At 42.0% G+C, this 12,645-nt stretch overlaps 1 protein-coding gene across 3 annotated transcripts in view; it reads left to right on the top strand.

Annotated features, from left to right (window-relative positions):
* The window catches only part of Creb5 (cAMP responsive element binding protein 5), a 403,859-nt gene that overhangs the window by 77,387 nt on the left and 313,827 nt on the right, over positions 1 to 12,645 (top strand). For 2 of the 3 annotated variants that reach the window (XM_031381940.1, XM_031381939.1), the window contains exon 2: positions 11,587 to 11,658. The exons of the other annotated variant lie outside the window; for it this stretch is intronic. In XM_031381940.1, coding sequence (XP_031237800.1) covers positions 11,605 to 11,658 — 54 coding nt within the window. In that variant the 5' untranslated portion in view covers positions 11,587 to 11,604. The remainder of the gene's footprint in view (positions 1 to 11,586; positions 11,659 to 12,645) is intronic. 3 annotated transcript variants of the gene reach the window in all.

Here is a 12,645-nt window from a genome sequence, read left to right on the forward strand (position 1 = left end):
GGGGGCTATCCAAAAAGCTGTTGTCTCTATGTGGGATATGTTCTTTTAGGTGGGCTGCCTTGTCTGGGCTCAGTAGGAGAGGATGTGCCTAGCCTCACAGAGACTTGATGTGCCACAGGTGGGAGATGCCCAGGAGCCCCCCCACCCACTTAGAGGAGAAGGAGAGGGTGACGGGGGAAGGATTGTGAAAGGGGGTAACCATGATGGGGCAGTGAGCAGGATAGAAGTGAATAAGTAGAGAGAGAGAGAGAGAGAGAGAGAGAGAGAGAGAGAGAGAGAGAGAGAGAGAGAGAGAGTATGAGCATAAGAGCGGTCAGTACTCTTAATTGCTAATCCCTAGAGTCTCTTTTTATAGTAAGAGATATTAATGTTCAGACGAGTTAGGCAATTTACCCAAGTTCACACAACTATCATATGAAGGAATTGGGATTTAATTGTTAATTTTCTAATAGGAAACATTAAACCACCGGCAAATATTGCAGTCTTATTTTATTGCAACTAAAATAAAAATCAAGCCTGTGTTAAATTGAAACTAAGAAATATACAAAGTTTACTTCCAAATGAATGAAAAGATCTCATGTGTGGGTGATAGTGTGTGAGAGAAAACCCATGAGTGTATGAGCGTGTGGCAATGTTATGTGCACATGTGACTGCGTGGGTCTATGCTGTGTTGACATCCTATTAGAAGTATTTAACATAAAAGACTATCTGGCATTTGATGCAGTTAGTGACGTAGCCTTGTTTTCTCATAACCTGTGCATTCTCACAAACTTTGCTAGATCTGCATACAGCCTTCAGTAGTCAGTCTTCCATCACAGACCCCAGGCACACCGCCCCTCTGTGCTGGACACCAAGGCTCAGGCACAGAGCTATTTGGCTGTTCCTTCATGGGCCTAGCATGAGGTCATGTGCTTGGCTGTGAGGAAAGAGATAAATGATACCCACGTCTCATCTTAAACCATGCATAGAGTCACATGTGAATAAGTTCAATGTGACAGGTGATTAATCACTGTTCCTTGTCATGGTCCCTGAAGGAACCTATGAACGATGCCCCATGAAGTCTTCTAATCCCTGCAGAGGGCAGTTGAGATTTACCTCTTGGTTTGGAGCTGGAGAAATGTCTGACCCTGCCCCTGCCCATCCTGCCATTTCCCACCCACCCCTTCTGCTATACCAAGCCCGCAGGTGCAGCGTGTATACTCTGTCCTGGAAAAGTCCAGGTTTGGGTATTCCTGAGAGCTTAACCCTTAACCCTGAACAAAGAGACCACATCCCCACCCCAATAGGGTCCCATATCCCTAGTGGGACTCTCTACATTTTGGAGAACAACAACAACAACAACAACAACAACAACACACATATACACATACTTACCTCTTTCCTGTCAGAGCTCTTTTACAGTGTGATCTGCAAATGGGTGCTGGTCTTCTGCTGTGCTCCAGAGCCAGATGGATGCAGTTGCTTGTTCCTGCTCTAGGCCTTTGATAAATGAGGTCTGGTATACCATTTATCTCTCATGGGTGCAGGTTCAAAAAAAAAAGGCCCTTTCACCATTTTTTCTTTAGGGTGTTTAGTGGGTTCCTTGGCTTTTGTGAGGAACGCTTGTTTAACTGGAAATTCAGGAAGTCATGAACCATGGGAATGATACAGTGATTTCCAAAAATACAACCAAGGGGCTGGGGAGATGGTTCATTCTGTAAATTAAAACCTGATTTTGATTCCTAAATCAAGGGTTTTTGTTGTTGTTTATTTGTTTGCTTTTAAAGCTGGCCACAGTGGTACACCCTTTTAGTTCTAGCGCTAGAGGGAGGGAAGACACTAGGACTCACTACCCAGCCTGACTAGTCTACTGGGAGCATTCCAGGCCAGTACGAGACTGTCTCAAAAGAAAATCAACGATGGCACATGGGTTTTAGAGTGTAAACATTTGATGTTGTCTTCTGACTTCCACTTGCACACACACAAGTACATGCACACATGTGCATCTGTGTATCCCCCAGAGAGAGAGAGAGAGAGAGAGAGAGAGAGAGAGAGAGAGAGAGAGAGAGAGAGAAGAGAGAGAGAGAGAAAGAGAGAGAGAGAGAGATTATTTCTGAACTTTTAAAGAGGGGTTGACCCCTGTGGAGAGTGGGCTTGAGTTTCTTCTGTTCCTGGGACTCAGTTCACCCCTCAAGTTCCATTAGGAATTAAACTTGAGTTTTGAGTGCTGAGTGAATCTTTGGGGAATGAAATGTTCTCTCTCTTTCAAGGGTCTAAATATGTATTTTGCATATCAAATGTGTATGTTTTATATTCTGTATACAAAATTCACTTCTCAATAAAACCAAACAGACCAGACCAAAAGTGTATGGGCACGTGACTGTATGTATATTCTTCCTTTCTTTCTGAGAAGTTGTTTTGGAAACACTTTTTCTCTATCGGTCCTTTCTGAATGGATGGCTGATTGTGACCGCAACATAAAGTAGAATTCAGAGCTTGTTGTGTGCCTTGTTTCGTTTTGAGAAAAAAAAAAAACAACCCAACAATATCAAACAAAAACAAAACAAAACACACAGACAAACAAAAATGGGTTGCTCTGAGGCTGAGCTAAAAAAAAAAAAAAACACAGCCCTTTGTTAGTATACAGAACTAAAGCCTGAGGGTTCAATTCTTAACACCGAAAACCCCACAAACAAAATAGTGGAGAAAACATGCTGCATATGATAAACTATGCTCTCCATCTGGAAACTAGTTTGTGTTAAATTGTCACAAGCTAGAGTCACCTGGGAGGCGAGAACTTCAGCTGCAGGGATGCTTCTCTTAAGTTGGACTGTGAGCAGAACTCGGGGGCGTGTTTTTGATTCATGATTGATGTCGGGGAGCTCAGCCCACTGCGTGTAGTGCCATCCCTAGGCTGCTCTGGGCTGTTTGAGAAGCAGGCTGAACAAGCCATGGGGATCCCAGTGAGCAAGTTTTTTCCAGGAATCTTGCCTCTGTTCCTTCTTGAGTTCTTGCTCTGACTTCCCTCAAAGACTATTTGCGATCGATCAAGAAATTTAAGTCAAATACACTTTTCCTTCCTAAGTTGTTTTTGGTCAGCATTTTCACACTGCAACAGAGAGCAAACTAGAACAGCCAGTGATGAGCAGAGGAGGCATTTAGCACACATGAGGAGGCACGAGGTTAGCACCATTACACCTGAGACCCGAGTTTCTTAATTTTGACATTTTCAAGAGAAAAATAAAAATTTTGATCCAAATTTGAAGCAAGCATTAAATAAATACGGGCCAAACAAATGGGCTCTGGTCAGGTCCATCACTGGGTTCCCAGTGAGTGGCCACGAGTTTTGTTGTGTTGGGGCTAAAAAGGCAAAACTCACAATTAATTGCATTTCTCATCAGATCCAATCAGGGGCAAGCATACATCCTGACGTATTTCCTACCTTAGTACCTCCTGCCCACATGCAATTACTGTAAAATGGGTCAAACAAACTTGTTTAGGAGTGTAAAATCACATGGTTTGTTATTTCCCAAGAACTAGCACTCCGAATATTCTGGTGATGTTACTTTTAAAAATACCTGCTACTTTACTACTGATATAGTTTTTTCTCTTATATAGGTATGGTATGGTATACATGGAGAGGTATATAAGTCCATCTTAGCTCAATATTAACCCAAGGCCAAGCCTTTCTCACATTTGACTCTTACTTTTCACTTAGCATGGCCTCTAAATCTTCTACCAGTATTTTAAGTGTCTGCACACTTGATACTCAAGACATTGTACACTGGGAATCTGAATCAAGTCTTTGGATATGTCTTATCTGGTATTGGGCTGATAGTGGGCATACTAGCCTCTGAACATAACTCTAGGCTTCTTTAGAACACAGGTGAGGAATGCCCGATTTCTGCTGGACCCAGGGGCAAAAACATCCATTCAGATAGGCTCATTCTCATAGTAAATCAGTATCAATAAGTTCATCTTAGGGTGCAACAACCTCTTCCCAGTGCTGCCTTAAACACAAGTTGGGTATAGTTGCCATTGTGTTTGATGTCTTCTCAGATGCCATCACTCAGATTCAGGAGATATTTTAACCCATTTTGCATGAATCAGGCATACATTATTTCTGGGGATAGAACAACTTATTAGCAAAACTATCTAGCATTTGTACAAGTGCACAGAAAACCAAGATTGAAAAGTTGTGACATTACAAAATAGCTTAAGATAATTACTTTCTTTAAAAGTAGCTGAGTAGGACTGGAAAGGTGGTTTAGTGATTAAGAGCACTGGCGGCTCTTGCAGAGGACCAGGGTTCAATGTGAAGCAGCCATACAGCAGCTCACATCTGTCTATAACTCCAGTTCCAGGGGATCCAGACCTCATTCTGACCCCTGTGGGCACTAGGCATAAAGTGTGTACACATATGTGCAGACAAGACACTCATGCACAAAAACAAATAGGAAAATTGTCTAAAAACCATAAAAGACCACTCCCCTCCCCCAAACAGTGACTGTCTGGAAACAGAGCAGTTCCATTTGCGAATGTGCCATCCTGGATGCACAAAGGAATACTGCACTATAGTGTAGATCAGGAGGGGAAACTGGCTTCACGAAAAGCCACCTTTGACCTTGGGAAGGACACACCCAACTTTGAATTTCATTTCTTTGCTATTAGAATTTTTCCATCTGAAGATTCCAAGGGGCAATTATTTTAAATGGCAACAGCGGACTTACTGGAAAACTAAAGATGCCTCCCTAAACCCGGATCACCCTTGTCCTGTCTGGTTTTATGTCAACTTGACACCAAGGTAGAGTCATCTGAGAGGAGGCAGCTTCAAAGGAGGAGACATCTTCTCCGAACCGTCATGCGGAAGGGAAGCCTATGAGGCTTTTCTTTAATTAGGGATTGATGGGGGAGGGCACACTCCATTGTGGGTAGGGGCACCCCTAGGCTGGTTGTCCTGAGTGTTATAAGAAAGCAGGCTGTGTTTCCTTCTGAGGTTGTGGCCAGTCCCAGCAGAAACAAGCCAAGTGATTTAGTTACACTCAATACTTCCTTAAAACCCAGACAAACACCACCCTAGTGTTTTGTTAACCACACACGTCAAACACACTTTTCTTGGAGATGGGAGATGTTCTGCAAAAATATACTGTACTGGACAGAAGCAAGAAGAGCAAAGATCTGAGTGCACACACTCAAGTGGATACATGTTTGGGCCTTCTCTGTGCTGCAAACCTAATGCCTTGCCTTTGGGCTCAGCAAATACACACTGAACTATTGAACCCACAGATAGGAAAGTTAGAAGACAGGTTAGGGAAAACAAAAGCTCCAATTAGCCCATGACTTTAAAAAAAAAAAAAGCCTTCCATACCTAAAGAAACATATGGAACATTTAAAAAAGAGAGAGATGAGGGACTGTAACATATGAAAAACCAATCCCACCGGAATGCTTTCCAATATATGCTTATAAACGCCACATATATATATAAAACCACAGGCCCCTGCAGAAGGCGGAGAGAGGCCAGGAGGCCCCACTCATTCCTCCTTGGGCCTCCTTCTGAGAGTAAGATCAGGGTCAGTTTCCAGAGATGAAAGCTATTGGAAATCCTTCCTTCTGGGAACTGGGGGGCCTTGTGGGAAGGGAACTTTTGACAGTCTCTATAATGATGGAGTATGTGACAAAGTCCTGGAGAGGTCTCTGCTTCAGCCTGTAGTAGCCTGAGCTTTGGAGGATTTGAGGGGATCCTTTTTAAAAGCAGGGAATTGTGTTCTGCTGGATCGCTGGAGTCATGTTCAGCTCTAGGCAAACACACACACACACTCTGCACCTCCAGGAAGGAGTGCCAGCTGTAAGCTGTGCAGGGCCACACCCCACTCGCACCAAGTGACAGTCTCACTCCAGGGCCTAACCCTTTTCTGGTTGGAAAACTCAGCAGCACACAGGCATTTCAGGCTGGAGGGCTGAAATGTCACTTTTAAAGGCAGGGTTAAAGAGGTCACACAGCTGCAAATAATACAGGCCCAATGAAATTCAGATTCCAACTGCAGTGCACTTCAAGAATAACACAGGGACAGGAAACGAGCTGACCCGATCCCTCTCCTAGCAAAACCAAGCCAGGCGGGTTGGGGAGAGAGGGACACACACACACACACACACACACACACACACACACACACAGGGCAGGGGGCAAGACAAAGATCCACAGAGAAGTAGACATACAAAGAGTCAGTTTTACATAGAGAAGACAGACACACTGTAAGATAAGGACAGAGCCACTCAGAGAGAGCGACAAAGATCTATTCACAAAACCAGTGACTTTCTTGGACTGAAATTCACGTTTTTTTTTTTTTTTTATATTTCAAGTTATAGTATTTGGGATTGAAATATCAATATAGATTATAAGTCCCCAAAGTTAAGGCTAGTTATCCTTCCTGACAACTTTCATGTGGAGGGTTCTGGGTTCAAATGTTCAGCTACTATGATCTCGTTTTACAAATGAGGAAATATGATGAGTTAGAGTGGATATATATACGTATATATACATATATATACGTATATATATATATATATATATATATATGTACATATATATGGCTTAGCCTTGAACTCAAAATACACTTCTTTCAGACAGCTAGCATTGAATGAGGGGATCTAGCCTGCGTCTTTGATGTGAGACTGAGTTGCGCATCTGACAGAGAATGAAATGAGTGTAGAGTGTGTTCGTGGGTAGTGTGCTTGTTTCTCATGCTGTATGGTGCCATGTCTTTTGGTCTAAATGCCAAATTGACGTTGCCTGTAATAAATTTAGTTAGATAATCTGTATTCTCAGACAAAACAGTGCAGAGTTGGAGTCTCACTCAGTGGGACTTCCCCAAGCACTCACCACTTTGGGAGGGACCCTTGGCTTCTCTAGAGCTCATTCAAGGGTCCAGAGGTGTAACAGGGCAGGGACTTTGTTTCAGGTGAACTTTCCCAAGAAGATTCCATCTAGTCTTGTGGTAAGGCAATAGACGCTAGCCAGAGTTTAAAATTCAAGGTCTTTGCTGCACCTATAACCAGGTAAATGACACCGGAGATGGTGTTCACTGATTCTCAGTTTGCATCTTAGATGTTTTTATCATTTTGGGTCCTAGGCTTTCAGATACAAGTAATATTTTTAGTGTTATCCTGTTCCAAATTTCGTACCACTGTCTGACTCTACCAGGCAAATTTGTGCCATCCCACAGAGATTAGAACTCAATGTTTACAAAGGATTGGCTATGGCTATGTCTGAGCTGGGTGGTAAAACATTCCCTTGGGCTGATTACTGCAAACTAGGAGTCAATTTTTTCTCACTCTGGCTCAAATGTTATTCTTATATTGAGAGCATGTATTTAGAATATTTTGTGTAGGCTCTCTAGGTTTTTGATGGTGCTTTTTTCTTTCAGTGTTTGTCTTTTGGGAAACAGTTAATTCCAAGCCTGTCATGATGGCCAGAAAAACCTTTGAATGGATTGGTGGCCTCAGTCACTACAGACCATCTTCCCATTTTAAACCAGAAATTTGTGGGGTCAAACCCTGAACAAAGAAAGAGATTCTTGGCAGCCAGTGGGATGCAGCGTCAGTGGATGGTTTGAGTTGTAAATCAGCCGGTCATCTCCTGGTTCACTGGGGAAACCTCTGCTCACTTTGTGAGAGACTAAACTGTGCTATTAGGATCTTTAATTGTTATCTAAAAGGTTGAAAAAATTAGATTCACGAAGTGTTCCTTTTAGCTGAACAGTGAGTCTGACAGTAGGGAAAGAACAGTTAATATGGAGCTATTTAAAAACTAGTAAATGATAGAAACATCTACCACAGTGGGGTTACTTCTCATCGCTGCAGCCAAAGTTAGGATTCCTCAAAGGGCAGTCTATAGGGTCACAAACAGCCCAGTGACCCAGGTTATCTTGCTTGTGATATCTGATGGAATGAACAGATAGAAACTAGCTTCCTCCTATTTTTGTCCACCAAAAAAAAAAGCACCTTTGGCTCCTCACCCCCACGAAGTCTGGGGAGATGTTTTAAGACTATACCCAGAGAAGAGAAAGAGTCTGTGGCCCACACTATCTCTCACCTCTCAAAATTTGATACTGGGCAAAAAAGTTGCCTCCAGAGTTGAGAACAGAAGGCTGTTTGGGACAATTTATTGTGATGATTCAAGATTCATTATCTATTCCACAAATATTTATTGAACGCCTACTATGGAAGCTCTAGGCAGTGGAGCCTAGGCTGTGGTGATTGCCAAACCAAACTTGGTTTATTAAAAAAATAATCCCAGCCAGTAAAATATCTGAATGGGAAATGAGAGGACAAGGCCTTGCTTCTGAGGACCAAGTGTGGAACAACCTGGCTAGAGCCCATCTGAATAATTTGGCCCACTTGGTGGGTGACAAAAGAACCCATGTGGAACTTCAGTAAGGGTCTGAGGGTGTAATTATTGTACCATGCACAAGAAAGAAACCATAGTAATAGACCGTAAAAAAAAAAAATCCACCATGCCTTTTGACTAATACATCAACCAGATCATACCAGTTGATAAAAGTAATGAGGCCTACATGGCAGAGTGATTCCATTTAGAAAGTCTATTGCAAGCACCTACACGGAGAGGAATTAGCAAGCAAGCGTTGTTTGCAGAAGCTGCTGTGGGAACTGTAGATCATCAACTTTAAGTAGTTGAGGTTTATGCAGTATACATACACCCACTCATATTAGACCTTACTGATCCCTTAAAACCCTACTTTATATTAGCAACGGCTGTGTGCCTCGAGACTTTTATTCCAATGCTATGTTGCCAAGTAGATTTGCTCTATTTTTATTGCATATCATTTAATAAGTTGCTACAGATTCTTCTCCGTCTGGAGAATCAACTGGAGGGACAGTAGCAAAGGTGGAACGTGCTGCTGCTTGTGCTTTGAACTGTTTGAGAAGAGACTTGGTGCGTCTCATAGTGTGTCTCTTGAAGTATAAAATCTTTTGCCAATACATGTCAGTATTGATCAGTTTATATTCATCATATTCCTCTAAACATGACAGCCACACAATGTAAGCTCAGGACTTCAGAGGAAGTCTGTGGAACTGGGCTCTGACATGTGTTCAGGCATGAGCATCACAGTCTGGTTCCAGGACATTTGAAGCTGAAATTGTAACTGCTGATTAAGGAGGGCAAGCAGAGTTGTAGAATATCAGTGCACTGAGCCAGAGTTTATGGGGAAAGCCAGCACGCTGGTGAGTCAAGGACTGGGATAGAGTAGCGAATATGGTGAAAAGACAATTTCTCCTTAGACTTAGTCCCTGAGTTTGGATAACTCTTCCCTTACGTTGGCTCGTTAAACTCTTTAGAGACTCCACAGTAGCTGTTGCTGGGACATTCATTTAATTATCATTAATTATTACCTTCTGATGTCCGCCATAAATATGCATACATAGACCTCTCCCATTTGACTATCATATAATCTTCATTTTGATTGTAAACACGCTGTTCCTTCATGACATTAGCAAACGAAGCTCTCGAGTGGCACCTAAGAAAGAGCCACACAGGCAAACAAGGAGTTAAATTGTAATTTTACACACAGGGCCTGATTCCTATCTGTGAGGTTCCCTGATACTTACACATAAACTTCTCTTACCTCCAAGGTACCCCACTCTTCTCCCTGATTTCAAAATGTCTGACAGGCTTTAAACCGAGGAGTCAGACACAGGAACAAAGGAGCTGAAGATAAATATTGCTCTGCCTATTTTCAAGGTGGGGACACCGAGGCATGAAGCCATTGCCAAGCAGACAGACTTACAGATGCAGAGGCATTTCCAGGAAAACATTGAAGAAGTTGTTTGGTTGGTTTTTTGTTGTTGTTGTTGTTGTTGTTGTTGTTGTTTTGTATTTTTAGAAAAACAGCAGATTTAATTAAGGGATAATCTACTTTATCCTATTTCTTAAGCTAGTTTGTTGTGGTTATTCTGCCTCCCTAATCAAAATTATTGCTCTTTTCTTTTTGTAATTGGAAGAAGTAATGTTCTGAGATCAGCAATGGCCAAGTTAAATAGTAAATAAGAAGATAGAAGCAATTTTGTTGCTTATAACTTTATTCAGACAAGAGGAAGCAGAGAGATTTCAAATACACTTAGGTTTTATTTCTTCTTGTAAATATAATACATGAACATAAAACATTTTATATGTGTTTGGAAGAAGTGCCAGAGAAAAGTTTACAGGGTCTAAGCATCATGACACTGTGTTTAAAGAAGTCATGCTAATTATCACAATTTGAACATTATAGACCACATATGAGTTATTAAATTTCTACCTCATATTTCATAAATTTGTGTTAACTGAAAAACAAAAACTAAGAACATTAACTCATAATTTAAGTAAACTCAGAGAAGGAATTTATATGATAACGCTTAATATAGGAAAATGTTAAACTTAGGCTAATCACTGTATTGCGGGGCAACCAGTGCGAAGTCCTTCTAGAGCAGTGGTTCTCCACCTTCTTAAACACTGCAATCTTTTAAAACCCTCATGCTGTGCTGACCCCCAACCATAAAATTATTTCCTTGCTACTTCATATCTGTAATTTTGCTATTGTTATGGGTTGTAATGTAATATCGAATATGTGGGACATCTGATATGTAGCCATTTGACCCCCAAATGGGTCATGACCCACAGATTGAGAAACCACTTGCAAAGAGGGTCCTAGTTGGGAGGGGGTTTACCTCCCACCCCTCACCCCGTTTTCAGTTTTGCATTTTCATCTCTGACTGGCAATGTTATTTAAGGCAAACACCCTTACTTTACATTTTGGAAAAGTGAGAGGATGAGAGACTAGTGTTTGGAGAAGGAGGTGCAAAATGTACAAACAAGATATGCCTGCACAGTGGGACTCGTCTGTGATGCCAAGCTGCCACTGTCTTCCTGTTGGAATCACCCACGGGCAGTGTTTTAAAGAAACATTGCTTCCAGTGCCCAGGGTTAAGGCAGTAGGTTCTGAAGCTTAGCAATAGACCCACATACCCTTAAAAGCACATGCAATACATAAACACAATTCTAATACTGGCTTTAGAATATTTAGAAAATCATCTAAATAATGTCCCTTAAGTTTGCATCATTCTTCCTGTCATTTAAAAAGAAACAAAGCCAACAGTGACAGGTGTGTTAACCACAGAGCCATGTAGGCCGCACTTTCCTGCCATTGGGATCATCGGCAATGGCAGTTTTGACCATACTCAATTTTTGCTGGGTGAACATAGAAGTGGCTTTCCCAACTTCAGAGTTCTCAGCAGGATTGAGGTGGTGTGCTTTGCCTTGGAATCTTTCTGGGGTCTTGTTATCCAGCAATAGCACCCACCTTTGGATAGGCATGCTTTAGGTTCCAACATCATTATGACTTCTTTAATAGGCGCTAAGGAGAACACGCTAGGGGCTCAAGTCAGGAGAACCAATAAACTGGAGCACAGGACCCATGTTCACTGTGCTCATGAGTAACTCTTTCAGTTTAGGGAATGGTAATAGAAGTCTCCCAGTGATTGTCTTTCTCACGCAGTTAAAGCAGAAGAAAGAGATGTTCATGGGTTTCTGTTTTCCTTTAACCCTTCAGATTTATGAGGAATCCAAGATGAACTTGGAGCAGGAGAGGCCGTTTGTCTGCAGTGCCCCAGGCTGCTCCCAGGTGAGTGTGCAGATCCTCTGTGCTCCAGCTTGTAGGAAATGCTTCTCCCTTCCCCTGGAAAGCTATTTCCCATTGGGCCACCATATCCACTGGGGTTTCTTTCCTTGGTGAAATGCTTTCAGCCTCTCCCAGTCCATTGACATCACGATTGTCATCTTCACTACTGTTAGATCACACTTTAGAGTTTGAAATCCTTCCCTTTCACCCCCAAACACAGTGGTGTTGACATCTCTATGAGTAACTTCCTCCGGAAGCAGACCAGACACGTCCTGCCCACCATTTCCGCTGGACTGTCATTCAGAAAGGGGAAGGTGGTGTGTACTTCACAACTGCCGGTGGCTTACATGCATGCTGGGTACTTTTTAGGAGATGTTTCATAGTCATGGGTTAGATTCTCACTCCTTTCTGAGAAGTACGCCCCTATGACTATTCTTGAACTATAGTTCTTGGACACAGAAGTGTTAAGAGGAGTGAATATCTTGGCTTGCAGGATAGAACTCAGAGTCTCTTCTTAGTTCAGCTAATGCCCAATCTTGTTTTTACCACTGCTGCTAAATTCATATTAGAACCTATATCTATTATGGGAAAATTACAGTTTTGAGTTTTATTTTTAAACTTAAAGGTGACATTTTTGCTCCTGACTCAAGACTCTATCTTTGGGCAATTAATGCCATGTTCCAGGGGTTTAGATATGTAGAAATGGCTTTCATACCAAGATCTTTATTTTATGGCAGATAGGAGACATTTCTGAGGCTGGGCATAAGTGTTTTGCTAATGTAGAAGATTATACTCATTTTGTAATTTTCATATACCTTTAAGGAAACCAAGGCCCACCCCCATTAGTTTGTGTGACGGTGTTGGCAGTCTGATGTAGGGTGTTGCCTAGGGATCAGGGCAATTCAGATGAATATCTTCCTTATTTTAACTTCCCAAAGTTTGTGGAGGATTCTCGGAGAATCTGATGAGGGGTTTTGGAGAAACACAGTC

This window comes from Mastomys coucha, unplaced genomic scaffold (assembly GCF_008632895.1).
Source record: "Mastomys coucha isolate ucsf_1 unplaced genomic scaffold, UCSF_Mcou_1 pScaffold20, whole genome shotgun sequence".
Classification (NCBI taxonomy): Eukaryota; Metazoa; Chordata; class Mammalia; order Rodentia; family Muridae; genus Mastomys; species Mastomys coucha.